This window comes from Etheostoma spectabile, chromosome 8 (assembly GCF_008692095.1).
Source record: "Etheostoma spectabile isolate EspeVRDwgs_2016 chromosome 8, UIUC_Espe_1.0, whole genome shotgun sequence".
In the NCBI taxonomy this organism is placed as follows: Eukaryota; Metazoa; Chordata; class Actinopteri; order Perciformes; family Percidae; genus Etheostoma; species Etheostoma spectabile.
Genome location: NC_045740.1, coordinates 4,381,127 through 4,400,395, shown reverse-complemented (window position 1 = coordinate 4,400,395; position 19,269 = coordinate 4,381,127). Strand labels below are relative to the sequence as shown.

The window sequence follows — 19,269 nt, the reverse complement described above, 5'->3', positions numbered from 1 at the left end:
AAAGGAGAGAGTCTTTCTGCTAAATTCAACAAGCGTGTATGAAAGCACAGTGATTAAACACAGAGTAAGTGAGCTGGCCTCAGACCAGCCACTTCATGAGAGGAAGCAGAGCACGATAGTACGACTATTGAACTGTAAACTACTGATTTGACGATTCTGCAATGGGAGCTAGTTATCTAGATACATTTTGCATTAATTTGTCATTTTACATTTTTACTGCAGACACGACTGTGCACTTCACTGATAAACACTTTCTTTAAATCCAAATATAATTCAAGGTTTTGAAAAAGGGAAAACAAACCATTCAGTACAAGTTACATTACACTCATACTTTCAATAATGATGGATTTAAAGAAATGAACCATCGAACTCTCACAGTGGCACGTTAGAACAATATGCGGGAGGTTTACCTTTTCAATTATCACCATCAACATCCTCATTAGCAGTGAGAGGGGTTTGGTTGGCTTCATGTTGGAGCACATCCCTGAGAACTGGTCACACAGTAACAACATGTGGTTGCCCTCCTGTGGCCAAGGAGGACTTCACAGTCACGTCAAAAAACTAATTCAAATAAAATAGCAATTACAAAGTAACAACTACTAGATAATGTATCTTTATCATCCAATTCAATAGCTTTCCAGTCCAGTCTTTTAACACATTTCTTCCAAAATAATATATTGTAAGAAAATAAATAATCCAATACATAAGTGCAATGCACCAGCCCTCTCAGCAATCCCAGCCGTGATTGAAGCACACGGCCCTGCTCATATTTCCTGTCCACACACTTTTAAAAGCAAAGAGAGAGCCATAACACATATATGTCACACTGGAGCCATTGGAGCAAATACCACAGCAAATTAAGAAGAGCTGTCAAAACAACAAGAAGAAGTTCAGAGTGCAGAAGATGTCACAATTATTTACCACAGCTTGAAGCTTATATTTCACTTGCATAACATTACTTCACTCATCTTTTCCAGGCAAGATATTTACAAAAGGCATACAGTGGAGCGTCCTTTTCTCAAGACGCGCACAGTCAAAACTGATAGCAGCTTCAATAAAGAGTTCCCTTTAGTGTGGCACTTCCCAGCCGCTTGTTTGTCTGCCAGACAACCATGATTCAGGCTGAACCTGGCTTCCACAATGACTTCTGGTGAGCATCTGCCCCTCTGTACTTGCAGGTCTGTATGACAGTGGGAAGGGAAGCAACGGGGGTGCCGTGCTGAGCCATGGTAAATGGAGCTGAGCCAACGCTGCTCAATTTCCTCCCGTGGTTGGCAGAAACAGATGGGAGGTTGCAGGATGAGCGAACTGGGCGACGACGTTGAGGCCTGGGATGGTTGTATCCCGTCTCAAAGCTCTGTGGTCTCCCAGCTCACCTCCCGCGGCACCTGGCGTCATTTAGTCCCAGTGTGGATGACTGTAACAGTGGAGGGTCGTGGCCGCGGTGGCTCGGCCACCACAGATGGTTCCTCTCGTACAGGAGAAGAGGCATCAGAGTCCTGATTGTACACTTTAACAGCAGAGGGCAAAGGTTCTATTGGAGGACCTGTGGGAGAAAATACAGCTTCAGCAAATAGTTGCATGTCTGAATTCCAGTTTTATTTGAAAAATACAGTTAAAGGCTAAGTCTGGAAATGTTCTGTGTTTTGATTATTGTCAACAAATCCCATGAAAAGACCAAAACCTGTGAGTGCGTGTGTGTGTGTGTGTGTAGGTGTGTGTGTGTGTGTGTGTGTGTGTGTGGGTGTGTGTGTGTGTGTGTGTGTGTGTGGGTGTTTGTGTGTGTCATGGAACCAGTATATTTCTTTGGAAGTGCTTGTTGGATAATCAAATAGCTTCGGAAATGCTCTCCCCAACACCGTTCTGAAGTTAGATTAGGGGGCTCCGTGTTTGACCATTTCTGTAACTTCCTGACTTTTTCTTGAGAACAATTGTCTGAAAACGTCGGTTTCCCCAATATTTTAACATTATAATGTCTTCTCCCAGTCCATGAAGGGTGGCTTTTAATTCTGTCTTCAAATGCAGCTGTTTGAAAAAAATATATAAACCCTTTTGATTTCTACTAGATCAGACAGCATGTCGTTCAAATTTGTTCTGATTAGGTATGTCCCAATGCCATCTGTTAATACTCTTACTGAAAAGTTGTGTAGTAGTGAATAGTTATTAATAGTGTTGTGAAACAACCCAGCCCTGTGGTTTAATACAAATGTTACTCAAACTGGAGTAATAGCAATTTTTAAGCAATGGATTAAACACATTTGGTGCTTTGGTGAGTATTTACAGCAGCAGCGAATTGACTCACAATTAACTACAGTGATGTCCATCGTAATGAAGTCACCAAGTGCAACAGTGTGACTCATAGATGTGTTTTTAATAAAAACAGTGTCTAGGACACAGAGGTTTTGGCTATGCAGACAATATTGTAAGATCAATGGGATTTTTTTGACAAAAAGAAAAATACAGAATATCACCAGACTCTTTTCTTAAGTTTTCTTTCTTTCGTTCGTGACCTTGCAGAAGTAGTAAAAGTAACACCGCCATTTCCATTACAACTGAGCAAACTATTGGCTGACGAAAACCATGAGATCTGGTTGAAAGGCCACAAAAAAGTAAGCGGGCCGAACATATGCTGCTGTCAATCACAATAGTTTGATAAATCACTAAAATGATTGATAAAGTAAGTAAACAAAAATCTATTTGTGTAAATCTCATGTAAGATTAAGAAACGTTGTGACCACATGGCTTGTGTCAAATCAGTTTAGTCTGTTTATTTTAAAATTACAACGTAAGAGCTTTTTAAAGTTTCCAATCAACTCAGTGAAGAGGGCAGCAGAGTTGACAGAGCTGGGCTGAGTGACACTAAAACTTGGAAATGTTTATGTCTACAGAGACATCTGAAATGACACTCACAGTCCTCCAGGGAGAGCGGGGCACAGTCCACAGACTGGCTCTTGGCTGGAGCACGACTCTGAGGGTTGGAAACGGAGTTGGCGTTGTGAATGCTGCTGCCAAAGCTGGTGCCCAGCTGCAGTCGCCTCATGTGGCGGATCACAGCTGTCGCATTAAAAGCTTGCTGTAAAGAGAAGGTGTGAACAGACAAATGTACGGACGAACCACTGTATGTTTTTGCAATTCAAAAAGATAGAGAATATTGTGTTTTTAGGAATATCTGATGAGTCTTGCGTGCTCACCCTCCATTTGCTTTTGGCAAAGTTTTTCCGCATCTGTCGACTGACTGATTCATGTATGTTCTTGCAGAGAGCAGTGTCTCCAGCAATCCTGAAAATTAAAGTCAAGTCCTTTGTGAGCATGTAAATAACAATTTACACATACAAAACACAACATTACCCAAATTGTTAATATATATATATATTTATTATGTATCTGTAAAACCTCTGGGAATCGTCCTTAGTCTGTTTTCGTATTTACCTGCATCATTTATTTTCATTCTGATCAATGGGCTGATGTTTTTGCAGGAGCTCACACTGCATGACTTTCTGTCACATTCATCTTAATATCTCTGTATGAAACTTTGTCAATGAAAGTCATTTCTCTCTGTTATAACCTGTTGATGGTGTCACAAACCACATATTTGTAACAGAGGGACCACCTGCCCAGGACTCAAAAGGCCCATTAATGCCTAACAGACCTATTGATATTGGCCACCTCAGCCAGAAACAGCAACTCGATCTCGTAAGCCCAGGCTCAGGCCTGGGAAGACATCCTAATTGTTCATTAAAGCTTCCACATTCTTCAAGGATCCTTCAGGACGCCAGCCACTAATTGCCAACCATTTATTCAGCAGATTTCTCTCTTAGGGCTGGCGGTGCCGAGCAGAGGTGGGTTCGTGGCTCGGAGCCACGGCGACAGATGACAGTGGGAGGACATGCTCTCCATGACAAATGCGTAAGCCTGGCAATCTGCGTCATACTGTTGTTTAATTGCACCAAGAAGTGTGTGGTTCTCTGTGATTGTCTGGTTGGGGTGCAGTGTGGCGGTGGTTAATTTCTCACCAAGGGTGCTGAAGAGCCTGGTCACATATGAATCTTTTTTCTGGGTCCTTTTCCATTAGGCAGCTGATGAAGTCTTTGGCTGCGGAGGGAAATGAAAAGGTCAAAAACATGTCCAGCTGAAAATATGTTATACACTCTGGAGGAGCAAAGGGTCCTGCAACAATTTTCCCAAAACAGGTCCTGCAAAGAACCATGTAATTTAGTAGAAAATAGGGGAAATAGAGGAAATAGAGATGATGTTCTGAGACAGCACACATACTAAAGCCCAGTTTATTACATTTGTTTTTAAGGAGGAACCAGAAAAGTATTTCAGTAGTTGTGTAGAGTTTATAAGATGTAGCTGATTACCAAAAGAATTTTCTTAACATAATTTTTAAACCCAAGAAAACACTAAGGTAATGTAATTTGTTGAACTGTATGCATTTTTAATTTTAGCTTGTTGACCAGAAGACATGTCATCTTGCCTCTTATATTCTAAAAACCCAGTGTATGCACACACACAGACAAACAAAACACATACACATTATAGCTCACCGGAGTCTGATATGTCATCCCAATATGGTGCGTCAAACTCATAGTCTGCCTTGAGAATCTGCTCAAAGAGCTTTGAATCATTCTCATCATAGAAAGGAGGGTAACCACACAGCCTGGGAAGATGAAGATGGATGATTACACAACAACAGCCTGTGTGAGTGCCGTCATCTAGCTGATGTTAGAAATTTTAACCCATATCTAAAGAGGATTTGCTGTGGTCTAATCTCATTCACTTGCAGTTTGATTTTTCATATAGCATGCAAAAGGGGACAGTTCAGAGGGATTATAGAGACTACATGAATACTAAGGCAAAAACAACGCATTTACATATGACATTGGAAAAACATGACATGCAAAGTGCAAATATACAACATAAATTCATGTTGTGTATTGAAATTGTGATCTTGACTATGGAACAGTCTAACTTATTCCATAAAAAACTCCAGTCAGAAGCCTTAATTGTGAGGGCTTCAGAAACTCTTCCACTTAATTACCTTAGAATTCCTCATACCTAACAAATGGATAACGACTCCAGGGATTTTCACTTTGCCAACAAGTAACACCACTTAATTCATTTAGCTAGCAACGTCATGTAGCCTAACACTTCCCACTTAAAGCTTTACAGAATCTGTAAAATAGGAACAGTAACTGTTGGAATCACTCAGACTAGGCATTCCCTTCAACCCCAGCAGTATTTTATATTTAGTGCTAATTAGCCAATGTTAGCATGCTAACCCAATAAAATAAATATGTGTTCCAAATGCTTACTACATACTAATTCTATACATTATAAAGGCTACAACATACTAATCCTCATAAAATACCGTTTACAGTTAATATTCAAAATTATCAGACATACTTATTTGATACAGGAAATTATACAACGTGTGATGTCAGTTGTTGATCAAACGCCAACTGAACTTCACAAGTAGACATTAAAATGTTTCCCCAAGATTTAATAAGCTACTAGTTTGAATGCACTACACACTAAAAAACGACTTAGAATCAGTATGTTGTAGTAGTAGTAGTAGTAGTAGTAGTACTACTATGAATTTCGGAAACATTGTAGTCTGCCTGCTAATTTTAGCATTGTCATTGTGAGCATGCTAACGTTAGGCTTTTACCTAAGTACAACCTCACAGTGCATGGCTGTAGACTCGTTTATTTTTCAATTCCTTTCTTGTTATCAGTTTTATGAAGTTTGTCTGGAACTGACTTTGTTCTCTTTCTTGATCACACTCGTGATAAAGAGGTTTGTAAACTCAATGAGGTTTTGCTGGTGGTTTCTGGGCTTCCTGTTTAGATAAAAGTAAACAAAACAAAAAGCATTTTAAAAAAAAAACAAAAAAAACATGAGAACCAAGCTATCGAACAAATACAAAATAAGCTTCAGTTAAAAACCATATTCATATTTAAAAGTGAGCACTTACAGAATATAAGCGATGACCCCAATAGACCAGCAGTCCACAGCTTTACTGTAGGGCTTCTGAGCTAAAACCTCAGGAGCTGGAACCATGAAATTACTTTTTAAAACATGGTCAGAAAAAACAAGTGAAACAATGAAAACAGTTTTCAACCGTGACACAGAGGCTGAAGAGGAATGTAAAGGTTTGTTGGTTTGCCTGTAGCAGATGGCTAAGGCTGACCTGCGGCCACTGGCAGATTAGATTAAATCATCTTTGGCCAACTATTGCATCTAATTAGCTCAGGGGAAGTTTTCAGAGCTCAGAGGGCGTCCTTACCCACGTATCCTGGAGTACCACAGGCGGTGGCCATCACGTCACCTGTTCCCTCCATCTTTGACAAGCCAAAGTCACTGATCATGATCTTTGATTCATCATGGGGACTGAAGTACAGCAGGTTCTCAGGCTGGAAATGAAATAAAAAGGAAAAGAGGTAAAAAAAAAATAAAATAGTGTGCGTGTGTGTGTATCCACGTAACCTCATGTAGGCTACTGTCTGTGTGGATTCATTTCAATCATCCAGGCGGTTAAATATCAGACAAAACATAAAAATAAATCCCCTGGATTTGTCAGTCAAGAGTTGGGGGAGGTTTACGGCTCATCCAAGAGGCTTAATCAGTTTTACCAAGAAGGAAAATCCCCAACATTTAACCTCTGTGGGTGATCCTCATGAAGCGCTCACATAATATCACTCACGCAGGTTAGATAGCAGGGATATCCCCCTCTTGGTAAATGTGAAGAGTTCTCCTCGATGAGTGACAAAACATTTTCAACGCTTGTATTGGATTTTGTACCTTTAGGTCTCTGTGCACTATGCCCATAGAGTGCAGATAGTTGACTGCATCCAAAACCTGTCGAATGAGCCGACTGGCATCCATCTCTGTGTAGAAACCTTTCTCTACGATGCGGTCAAACAGCTCGCCTCCAGACACCCTGTCAGCACACAAGACAGGTTTATCTAATGACACTTTATTTTTAAGTGGTATATTCATCGAATATTAGTAGATTGCCCAATTACCTATTTGCCATGGCTGCCAACAAGGTTAACTTACATGGGCTGGACAAAAACAACAACATTCTTACCCATTAGCTCTGCAGTAAAAAATAACATGGGGAACCACATAAGGATTCATTTTTTAGCCCACTTTATAAATGCAATGTTTTCTAACTTATGTAGCCATATGCACTCAACCCCAGATCACTTAAATAATTCCTGTGCTTTATTGTTTAGGGAAAATAATTGAAATATCTTATTCAGTTCAGTGCAAGAATTGATCAAATGATTACATTTAATTGTTATTTTGCAGCTGTAGTTTACAGTTTTGTTAAATTAACCAGTGCTGGTGCCACTTTCCTCCTGTTGTTGCTTTACAAAATCATAATTCAACCCATCCTGTTGTCCTGTTCCCTGTGCGTCTTCACCATGTTAACCATTTCCAACAAAAACAAACTTACCAGCATTAGACGCACTGCCTCCTAAATCATCAGCCTTCCCACAGCTAGTCTATCAGATATAACCCCCCCCCCGAGTCAGCACACACCTAGCACTCACAATATCAAATGATAATGATCATCCTCCAAACCAACACTTCAGATTACTCCTAACTGGCTAGCTATTCCAAACACTTAAAATGAAGAGCTTGCTTTAGCAGGAGTTTTGTTCCTTCTGCAATAGCAGCCCTGAACAATCTGTTGTGGTTAATTGAATGAATGTATACATAAAGATTGTGTGCTGCCTACTGTGTATCTGTATGTTAATATACACATATGTACATATATATGTTGCTGTCTGTATGTTTCTGTGTGCTGTCTATGAAAAACAATATCCCTCGAGGACAATCAATCTAAATCTACTTTGTTTTTACAAATTCAGTTGCGTTATGTCGTCAAGACTTTTGAGACTTGACCCTTCGTCACATTATGTAACTGTGTGTTTGCAACTGATTGATTGCAACCAGAAATTCATGTCACCTACTTTAAAGTGCAACGACAAAGGGCAAAAAGAAACAAGTGACTCATATTAAGTTGAGCATCAATTCTGAAAATGTGCCTGCTTTCAAGGACGACTGTCGGCCTATTACCGTTTTATAAGTGAGACTTTAAGGCAGAGGTACAATGAGGGCAGATAATCGCTGCTTAAATTGTTGGTGCATTAGTCACATACACTGTGAAATGATGTGGTGAGGGGAAAGGTCTCTGAAATCATGACGACATATGCCACACAGGAAACCAGCAAGAAGGTTTTCAGACATACACCTTCACATACACTGACTAAAATACATTTAAGAAGATATTTGCAACATAAACACTTTGGACCACATCCTCAAATGACCATTAAATGGAATCAAAAGGTGTAACAGTCTCAACGCAAGCTCAAGCTTTAAGCTAGAGTAAATATGCCTATTCCCTTCTTGCCAAGAATTTGACGAGAAGATTGATACCTCTCTCATGTCTGTAAGGTGAATATGAAGCTGGACCAGGAGAAAGTTAGCTTAGTTAGTTAGCTGGCTAATTATCAGTTACAATTCACTATATTGGTGTTACTTTCCTCATATTTTATATATATATATATTTTAACAGTATATTAATTTTTCTATTATTATATGTTAACAAAAAATATTTGTTTCTCTATGCCTTGTTTCAATTTAAGCACATGTAATTTCTGGCTACCTTACAAATCTTTTGCATCATGCAGTGGATGAGTATTATTGCACCCAGATGGTTAATAGAGTCTGTGAGGATCCTGGAAATACCTTCAGAACAGCAAAATGTGATTTTAAATGACCTTCTGGGTTTTTCAAAGATTACTGGGTTTTTATGTTTTGAAAAGCAGAGCTTAGCTCCGTCACTCAAATATAATAATAATCACCTGAGAGGAACAAACTGGGGCTAGTCGTCCATATGACCTCCGCCACAGGCAGATGTGAGAGTGGCATCAATCTTCTTATCTAACCCTCGGAAAAACATATTTTGTAATATCTCGTTCACCTTTAAAATAATCACTGCATTCACTCAGACATTCATCTGAGGGTAAAAATGCTGCAAGGACATTACAGAAGCTTATTCAAGCAAGACATTATCAAAAATGACCGGTTGAGGAGGAGAGACAAAGAGCCGACCTAAATAAACAATGTGGAGGGTTGATGCACTTACAGCTGCATTATGAGGTACAGGTGGTTGGAGCTCTCGTAGATGTCCTCCAGAGCCACGATATTCTCATGCTTTATCCTGCAGAGGGGGACAGAAAATGTTACTTTGCTTGCTGTCAAGCCTCTGTTCATTTCAGCACAGGCCACATATGAAGTGCAACTAGCCTTTTCTTTTTCCAAATTATGCCCTGCCAACTGAAAATGATTTTTTTTTTCCTTTTTTCTTTTTTGCCTTGTCTGTGTGTGCTTGTGCACCTGTGTATGTTCATGCTTGTTTCCTTCACACAAGGGAGAAACCTTTTGTGTGCGATTGGAGAGCGAGGGAGGAGGGGCGATTCTTAGAGAATGCAAATCAATTTGAGTCATAAAGCGGCAACCCCCGTCATCAGGAGCACCTAAAGAAGATGCTGGGAGCCTGTGTCCAAGCAACCATAAAACAACGGTTGTAGTTTTAAAAAATAAAAAATATATATATAAATAATAACCTCTGCCAGGAGATATGCAGCTGACAGAACGTATTCACAAGGGCAGGTGGCTGAAAAGGAAAAGGTGGGGGTGGTAGGAGGAGGAGGTGGGAAGATTCTCAAAGGACTAAACAACCTTCACAACTTTCTTTCAGAATGAACTCCAGAATAAAAATGAGGTTGCAGTTTGAGGGCTGTTAGACTGAGTATGAAGAAAGGGAGAAAAAGGGATGAGAAATCAAGACAGCGAGAGAGAAAAAAAGGGAGAAAATCAGGGATAGCAACTGTAACCAGGCAACTACACCCAACAACTGTCGTGCTCACTTCAAGAGTGACTGATAACTGAGCTTACAGGGGAATTACCCATCAGGCCCTGGGGGAGGATGGAGTGTCACCTGGTGTCAGGGCAATCCTATCATATCCTGTGTAATGTGTGCAAGTGTGTGTGAGTACAGTGCGAAGACCCAAAATGGTGGATAGATGAGATTCGACAAGGAAGTCACTTAAGCCTGACAATGGCTGTTAAATAAACTGAGCGGCACCAACATCTTCACTCTGAGTCATTACTCAGAGAGGAGAGACACACTAGCGCTTCCCCGAGGATGCCACAAGGTGGTGACCCTGGCGTTCTTCTTCTGCAAACTCCCCCGCAGCTCACTCATGCGGTACCTACTTCCTAAGCACAGCAATTTCATTTTCGATGCTCGTCTCCTTTCCCTTCAGCGCTTTTTTCGGGATGCACTTGATTGCAACCATCTTTCCTGTGGCCTTCTCCCGAGCCATCACCACTTCAGAGAACGCACCGCTGCAAGAGAGAAAGAGAAACATGTTAGTCCTGCTTTGTATGCGCACGGTCAATATTGACACAGAAACCCCATCGTCAGTAAGTAGATAGAGGGCTCTGAGAGGCAGACAGGCCAGAGTACACAAACAGCATATTGTGAATATTTACTGAGAACTGGCTAAAGTCCCTGACTATGGCCAACAGCCATCTGTGTTGGCTTACGCTTGGTGCTCGTGTGCAGCCAAAAGCACAGCAAACACTTTTAAAACCTCTAAAAAACACCCATTTAGGACGGCAGATAGCGTGTCTTCCTCAAACCATCTGTCTCCATACATGAGAGCCTTTAAAAACAAATATAGAATTAAGGGAATATTTGCTTAAGCAATCTGTATCTGTTGCTAGGATACAAAATTCAGTCCACCTTAATAAATCTCACTGAGCAGGTAGGCCCCCCCCCCCCCAGTTTCATCACACACCTTCACAGCCACCTTTTCCTTCATGCGCCCTCAGATGGACTTAATGTGAAGATGTTAACAAAGGATTTTTTTGATTTTAGAACACTGAGTCTTATTTGCTGGACCAGAATAACTAATATGATTTAAAAAAAGACTAAAACAATCCTCAATTCGCTGATTAACTCATGGCCCTGATGAAGGCTTGCTACCGCAACGCATGAAGCATAAGGAATACAATATTAAACTGAGCCTGAGGCCAAAGTACTGAGATTTTTAGTGTTTTCATTCATTATCTATCAACTCTTTGGCTTTTTATCAGAGCTGCACTCTGGTTTGCTCTTATTTTGGCTCTTTAGGGTTATATGGGTTGGATTCCTGAATCCATAAGGAAAAAAGGTAAAATGATAAGACTTTGGAATGATTTTCTTAATATGTCAGAATACAGGGTGAATGGTTTTTCTTTGGATTCGTTCTGTTTTTGAGGAAGCTGAATTATGATACATGTCTAGTAATAATAAATAATAAAAACAGGTTGTGTGAATGAATGAATGCAAATTAGAGAAGTTGAGAATTAATCACATTTTCTTTACTACTGTCATTATGATGAGCTAAGAATATGTTTGTAATTTTAATGGTTATAAGTTCGTTATTTATAGAGCCACAACACAAACAACTGTGCACGGAGCCCAGCCCCAGGTGTGATGAACAAACAGAACTGAAAGGGCTTGAAGCATACGCCCTTCTGATATTGACCTCATTCCAACACATGATGTGGGACGAAATGTAAATTCAAGGGCTTGTGTAAGTGAGCAAGTCGGTGCACTACTTGCGGGCCCATTACGGCACTATCTTCCCACCGCAGCTGTTGCCGTGAGGACAATAAGAATCATTTCTATTCAGCGCATGCGACTAAATTCTCCAGCTGTGTGAACATTGGAAGGAGTACAACATTCCTCCACCAGCACGCTGAGCCAGTCAAACGACTCTATTGCATGTTTTTTCCTTTCGTTTTTCAGAGCACGCTTTCTGCAACAGGAGATACATCATGACGGAAACCACAGGAAACCTGTGAACTTAATGAGAGTGGTTAGTGCGTGTGTAGCACCATTTCTGTCCCTCTGCTCACCACACTGACAAGCAACATCACTTCCTGCAAATGACAGAATCCTGTGACTTCTTGCTCTGTCAGTGCATGAAGCATGATAAACTGTGTTGCACACACAACTAATGTGAAATGTGAGGTGCGCTCTGTGTGAAACCTGCGTCTGCTGCAAAGTGAAGCCGTCGATCAAACAATCACCCAGACAACTTTTTCAGGCCGCAACCTCAGCTGGTTGTCCTTTGGCGATTATGTAAATGAGGGGTCACAGTTGGGGAGATTAAGAGAGAAGAGTTTTGGGTGGAAGGGGTGGTGGTCCCCGCAACTGAGGCTGGCTTATTGACATTCACTGTATTGTGGTGTTGCTGAGTAATCGCACTGAATCATCTTGTGTAAGATGCATTACTGCGGCCCGTTACGCAACATATGGGATGGTAAAGCCAGGCTTGATAATCCAGGTAGAGTGATCACCGGTGTGACCTACTGTGTTCAAAGTCACCCGTTTACGGTGCAGCAACAGCTTTATACCAAAAACAAGACAGGTGATGTAATCTATGCTTTTAAAAACTGCAGGTAAAAATTACAGTTTTAAAGTGATTATAATACGGGGAAATGCAAAACAAAAACCAGATACTGGGTATTTGGGACCATCACTAGTCCTCCTAATCATGAGTATGAATTGTACAATGGTCATTAGAACCATTGTACAGAAAACATAATTATACACGTTTTAGCTAAGATCTTTCAAATTTGGTAATAAAAGTTATGCTGGCAGTAACACAAAATTATTATTTATACTTCACACTACCATCTGATCAGCTGTGATAGTCTACTCAGAGTTTTGTAAACTGTAGTGTCAGCTGGACATCATCTGGAATACCGTCCTCTCTCCTCGAGGATCAGTCTTCTATGTTTGCTGTAAAGAATCTTTATAAGGCCAGATCCTTTAAATAAGTAAAAGTAGTGACACAACAATACTCCATTATAGCCTGCCTGATACTGGATTTTTTTTAAGGCCAAAAAAAAAAAAAAAAACGACAGATGATGGGCTGATATTGTTTTTTGTCAATAAATAAGCCTTGTGCCAAATGTCAAAAGATGTACACTAAAAATTATCAAAAAGAAAAAGTGCTTGTGATGCAGGTAGAACAGCCCCGGTCAGTGTAATATTATTAGATGTAAAGTAGTGGGTCAGTGGCAACTAAGCAGCATCTTAAAGCCGTACCTGGTCGAGTTGGAACTAATTTTAACTGCTTTACGTCCTGTTGGGTAGATTTATCTAAAATGCATCAAATGTGTCATATATTATAAGATGATCACATGCTTCTATGTAAAATTGGTTTAACAGTCAAAAATGTATAATTTTGGCAGGGCCTTAGAAGAGCTTATGCTACACTGGACTGCCAGGACCATCCACTCCTGTAGGAGTGTAAGCTTTTGCCCTCAGGACGTCGAGGCCACCCTTTAGGACGACTAGGAGATTCCACATCTGTGGATTTGTAATTGATAAAACAAATAGCTCTCTGGCAGCATTCCTTGCACATTTGCACTGTTGTTCATCTGTACTTGGTATGAGTTTCCATTTCCCTGCTCCAGCTCTATGATTTATTGTGTTGTGTCGTTACTGTCTGGTTGCAAAATACATTTCCCCTAGTGGGACAACAAAGATAACCTTGAACCTTGATAATCAATTGACAGAAATAGTTGCCCACTCTTTGTTTGTTTTTTTAACTGATTAATTTAAATTATTTTTCAAGCAAAAATGCCAAACATCTCAAACGTAAGAATGTGGCTTTTCTTTGTCTTATTTGAGAGTAAACTGGATATTTTTAGGTTTTAAAGTGTTGTTGGGACAAATCAAGTAATTCAAACACGTCACCCTTCATTTTCAGAAAATTCTTAAGGACATTTTTCACTATTTTCCAATTTTTCAGATTAATCGAGAAAATAATCACCAATAAAATTTCAAGCAATGATGGTGGAGAAAAAAAAAAGCACACGTTGCATAAAATGGTACCACTCAAGTATGAATACCTCAAAAAAATTGTACTTGAGTTACTTTCCACCACTGCATAGGAATAATGTCATCAATTCAGTTGTGGTTTTCATCTCTGGTCCTTACTGGTTTTCTGTCCTTCCAAGTTGTAAAGAGCATTGATCTGGTGCTGCGGAGGTACATCAACTCCAATAATATGACTAGAATGAAATCCAGAAGCTCTCACAGTCAACGAAGCTGGAAACAATTTCCCGACAACACACTGGACCTGGGACTATATTCCAGGAATGTGCACTTCAGATTGTTGATCAAACAGACAAAGATGGTCAGTTTACAGAGTGAGAAATTATGAGCTAATACCACTCATAAGGAACTAAAAAAGGAAAATATCTATTGCTTGAGGGAAATGTTTGGCCAAAATCTGTCTAAAGCTACATATCAGCCCATCGGAGAGAAGCTGAATTATTTTAAGGGTGATTATCACTTCCTGTGCTTTTCAGGGCAGTCTGGTACATTTTAACTACCTGGGTGCAGTGGATGGCATACTATAGCTTTGTAGGTATTCACTGGTGGTAACAGGGACATGAATACAAATGGAAATTTGACTCTCCATTATTATGGTCAGTGACAAACTATCTCCACCCACAGTGAATGTAGCTGGAGGACAGTGGTGGTGGTGGGAAGTAGGCAGTGTCTTCTTCAGAGGGAGCAACCAAGGACTTCCATCATTCTAGTTGCCTAGCTGCCATTTTTACTGCATCAAAGACCTACGCAAGCTGTGTTTCAGAAAGAATAGAGCTTTGTTACAGCCAGGGTTGGTTTAATATCTAACGTAGAGACAGTTTATTTATTAATATCAAACACAAAAAGTGTAATTTTCCTCTTTGATTGCAAAAAGAATCATAAAGATGCAGCTTTAGGGGGCATTAAGTGACATGACTTAGCTAAGCTCTGTGTGGTCTACAGTGGGAGCTAACAGAGGACAGCTTTGGCAATTTAATCTCAGGAAGTGGGATTCTGGAAAAACATGACAAAGAGAAGAGGAAACTAGAAAGCATCATTTGTGGACTGGTTTTCAGCCATTTACATAAATGACATTTGACATAACATCTAAATAAATAAAATGTGCATTCTTCAAGTGATTTTCCTGAGTTAAGTATGACGTAAAAAAGAATCCATACTGGATTTTAAAGACTGATAACAATATTATTTTTTCTATAATCAATATTTCTTTATTAAAAATAGATCACATAGTTGCTCGTAGTGAAGAACCCACTCCACTCTACAGAGTGTTTTAGCATCTTTCAGCCCATTGTTTAGCTGTCCGGCCCGCATCTTTCGCTGTTGTACGCTACCTGCTCAGCACCAAACAGCAGACAGAGTAAAGCACTAGCTAGTGAACACGGTGGAGCATTTACCAACTAAAGAGTAAGATAATTCCCTCAGAAATTGGATGAGACCAAAAACAGAGCTTAAAAAGGAGAGTGAATGTTGGATTTACATTCAACATGTGGACAGAAACCAATTTCTGAATGAATGACTATGTTGTCCGTAACGGCTGAATGTATAAATGAGACACGGTTTCTTAATGACCTCAAACACATCTTTGGCGTTTCTGCAATTTTTTGTTATTTATTGGCCAAAATACATAGTTAACAATATATCGATGATAAGCTAATATTGGCGGATATATCAGCCTATTCAATTATCAGTGACACAGACCTTTTTAACCAGATGCAGTATTTGCCATGATGTGACTTATCCACATTAAACAGCCTACAGTTTTCTTTGTTCATGTTTCCGCGACGGTCGCTGACGCAGATTTGAGAGCCACAACACTCATCATGTTATCCGACGTAAAAATGATGCTAATGAGTGGCATGTTCAGTGAAGTACACAGATTTTAAAATTGGGAAAAACTAGTATCTAAGCAGTACTCAGTATCAACAGCTACTCTGGTTATCAGAAAGAGAATTGGTTCATCCTCCAAATCAGTCGGATCTAGGATGATGATAAAAAAGTATCTCAACATCCTGACTGAGTAGCAACCCCCTTTCTGCTGCACATTTACAACACTTGTCTACTGGGATCTCTGAAGGTGCCTGTAGTCAGGCTACTTAATTTGTTTTCAGAGTATCAGGAGCTTAAGGCTCTGAAATTAGCCACAAGGCAAAGTTGATGTAAGGTGGGAGGAATGGCTTCAGTGGCAAAGATCTCATTAGCTCATGACAGCTACTGCAAGAAAACTCAGAGAAGAAGTGTGAGCAAAGCTCCTATCGATATCTAATCAGTCATAACGTTCACACAGATGGTCTGGCCTCCAGCTGCTGTTGACATCAAATCTCTGTGCAGCAGTTTTGTATTGTTTAATATTTGATTATTATTACTGATTTTAGTGATGTAGCTGGTGGGGGTGAGGCTAATTTCAACTGCTTTAGACGGTTGGGTATTTTTTTTATCTATAAGAATGCATCATATTTCATAATGTACAAAAGAAATGTAGTAAAGTACGACGTTTGCCTCTCTGAAATGTAGTGTAGTACAGAGTATAAAGTCATATAAAATGGAAATACTCAAGTAAACTTTTACTAATACTTGTGTTAATGTTCTTCCACTCCACTTCCTGATGAGGAAGCTACAGCTGAAAAGTGGAGCAGCAGGAGGAGGATAATCTATGTGTGTTCTTCTGGCCAACACTACTTGTCTATTTCTAATCCTCAAGCAAAGCTGCGGGGCTTCTCTATCCCAGGTGGCCTGCTGTGAACCCTGTTGTGCAGTGACAAGGAACTCCCTGATTAAGACACACAGGAACTGGTAAATGGGCCTTCCTAAAGTCAATCAGGAAGCTGTACAACATGTAACTAAATGTCCAAACCGTGACAAACTGGCCCCGGAAATGTGCGCTGAGGTAGTAGGCGAGGGATGTGTGTTACTCCAACCTGGCCATTATGTGGACAGTAAATCACAATGATTCACCAGTGTTATTCAGAGGCGCTTCACACACAGATGAAAGCCTTGGGGAAATCGGAACAGCCTCCAGGTAGTAATATCTGACTGTTTAGTAGAACAGATGAAGTGTCAAGTGTGCTTTATGAATCACCAATCTGTATGAGAATTTTATGATCCTCATGAAAAACATGTCTGGACTCATGCCAAGCAGCCCAAAACGGTAAGATGATAAAGTAAACACAGATTATTAAATTTACACAAGATGAGGTTGCATATATTACAACAGTGAACCACAATGTGTCGGTTTAGCTACAAACACAGCGAGTCTAGAAGCCATTTTTGTTGCTGAATTTTACACTAGTTTCTGAATCCAAATAAAAAATAAAAAATAAAAAAACATATTTCTCCAGGGAGAGCCCTTCCTGGACGTGGCCCTTCCCCGAATCTCCAACAACAATACAAACATCACTGCGTTCATTTCCACTCAGTCAGAAGACAACATGTCTTTGGGGGACAAAACCAGCAGGGAAAATGAGAGATATACTGATAGCACAAGAGACCTTTAGCAGTTTAGGGTCTTCCATTCAGGGGGAAACTAAGCTCTCTGTATGCAGCATAACTTATTCAAAAAAAGAAAAGACAAGGAGCACTAACAGTGGACCAAAATAAACTCAGGAATTTGTCTGCTCTGTGGTAATGGGCAACTTCAACCAAAGTCCCTAAACAGATGAAACCGATTCTCATAAGTGTTTACTGGACAAGCTAGTATCTGTCTGTAAAGCCAGACATAACGTTTCTTGGCTAAAATGTGCCCTTCTGTTTAAAGAAGAAAGGGATTGAGCATAAGAACATAAACTAGTCACAGATGGTCCCTTAATTTGGGAGCTAATTTTATCACTTGTGTATGTAAATACGCCCTGCTGTCTTTGTCATAGTTGTATATATCACGTTGTACAAAACGACCCCAAAATAAATGGCTGCCTGTTCTGTAGCTACATGTGCATGCTTCAGCCCTGGGGGAGAATAAAAACACGCTGCAGTAGTTTTTAAATGAACTGTGACATAACGAGGGGCATCACGCGTGTCTGACTTCACGCATTATTATTGTGCCTCATGGACGGTTATTTCCACTCCTTGAAAAATTAACTGATTTAAATAAAACAAAAACAAAAAAACAATCTCTCTTTCTGAGGGCTGTAAGTTCAAACGGCCCTTTCTCTTTGTGTCGAGCAGTTCGCGGTTGATTCTACGGAGATTCAACAGCTGTCAGTCTGCTTTTCATTTCCGTTAATCGGTGCGATGTGACATTGTTGTCTGGCGCTAATTTACACAACTGGATACAAAGTTTCTGTAGGCTGCGTTATCTGGTTACTCACGTCCCGAGGACTTCCTTGAAGTCAAATATCTTCTTGATATCATCGACATGCTTTTTCCAAGATCCATCGCTGGACTCGCCGTTTTCTTTCGCCATTTCGCACCAGGGGTGGGGAGAGAAGAGGAGACGCTGCCGGAGGATCACCACACTCGTCTCACTCGCACACAAAAAAAAGAAAAAAGAAAAGTAGTGCACTTCTGTACTTCGCCAAAGGCTTTTCTGGCTATTTGTCACACTATGTTGCTTCCTTAGCCCATGCATGCAGCAAGGCAAGCCCAGAGATTGGAGGTATATGTCCTACCCCGAGAGGTTATTAGACTAATCTGTTTGACGTAGCGGATTCCGAGTCTGAGTTCAGATCACTGTGACGGGGGGACACTGGCTCTCCCCCTCCTCCCCGGGCGGGCGGGCGGGCGGGATTCAGTCAGTGTCAAAGCGGTGATGCAGTGAGCTGAGGTCGGGCTAACTTGCAGGATGACACTTGGCAGTCGCATCCGAGCTGCTGTGTGCTAACGAGTCCCACCGACCGCCCTGTGGTTGTTATAGCAATAGGAGGAGTGGGAGGTTGCTGCTCCCGCCTGTCTATCTGACAGCGTGCACCATCAACGATTTAAGTGTTCGCATTGCACCAAATCAACGGCCCGGTGGAAACTCTGCTTGACTGATCAGAGCCTGTGTTTCTACTGAGAACACATGTCTCGCCAAGTCTCGTGTTTGTTGCGCATATGGATGGCTTCATTTTAATACGAGTTGGGATTTAAAGGCAGGGGCGTAGCCAGGTTTAATGGGGGCCCATGCCACCAGGTGACCCTTGGCCCCCTTAAACTTTCCTACATGTTTTGCCTTTTTGAAGCCTTGTAAATGTCCGTATAAATGTGCATGTATGTCCACTCGGTCTCAAGTCTGGACTGGCTACAGGGAGCACCGGGAGAATTCCCTGATGATTGTTTTGACAAGAAAGACTGTGTGGGAAAAAAAACAGATCTAT

At 40.6% G+C, this 19,269-nt stretch overlaps 1 protein-coding gene across 1 annotated transcript; it reads right to left on the bottom strand.

Moving 5' to 3' along the window:
- Window positions 1–286: 286 nt before the first annotated feature.
- On the bottom strand, window positions 287–19,258 carry LOC116694292 (calcium/calmodulin-dependent protein kinase type 1D). Its single transcript, XM_032523938.1, has 11 exons — window positions 18,283–19,258; window positions 10,297–10,428; window positions 9,164–9,238; window positions 6,805–6,943; window positions 6,290–6,416; window positions 5,978–6,053; window positions 4,548–4,660; window positions 4,014–4,092; window positions 3,192–3,279; window positions 2,911–3,073; window positions 287–1,546 (listed from the first exon to the last, which is right to left on the bottom strand). The coding sequence occupies exons 1-11, from the start codon at window positions 18,540–18,542 to the stop codon at window positions 1,395–1,397; spliced, it is 1,404 nt and encodes a 467-aa protein (XP_032379829.1). The 5' UTR covers window positions 18,543–19,258; the 3' UTR covers window positions 287–1,394.
- Between the last annotated feature and the right edge of the window lie 11 nt (window positions 19,259–19,269).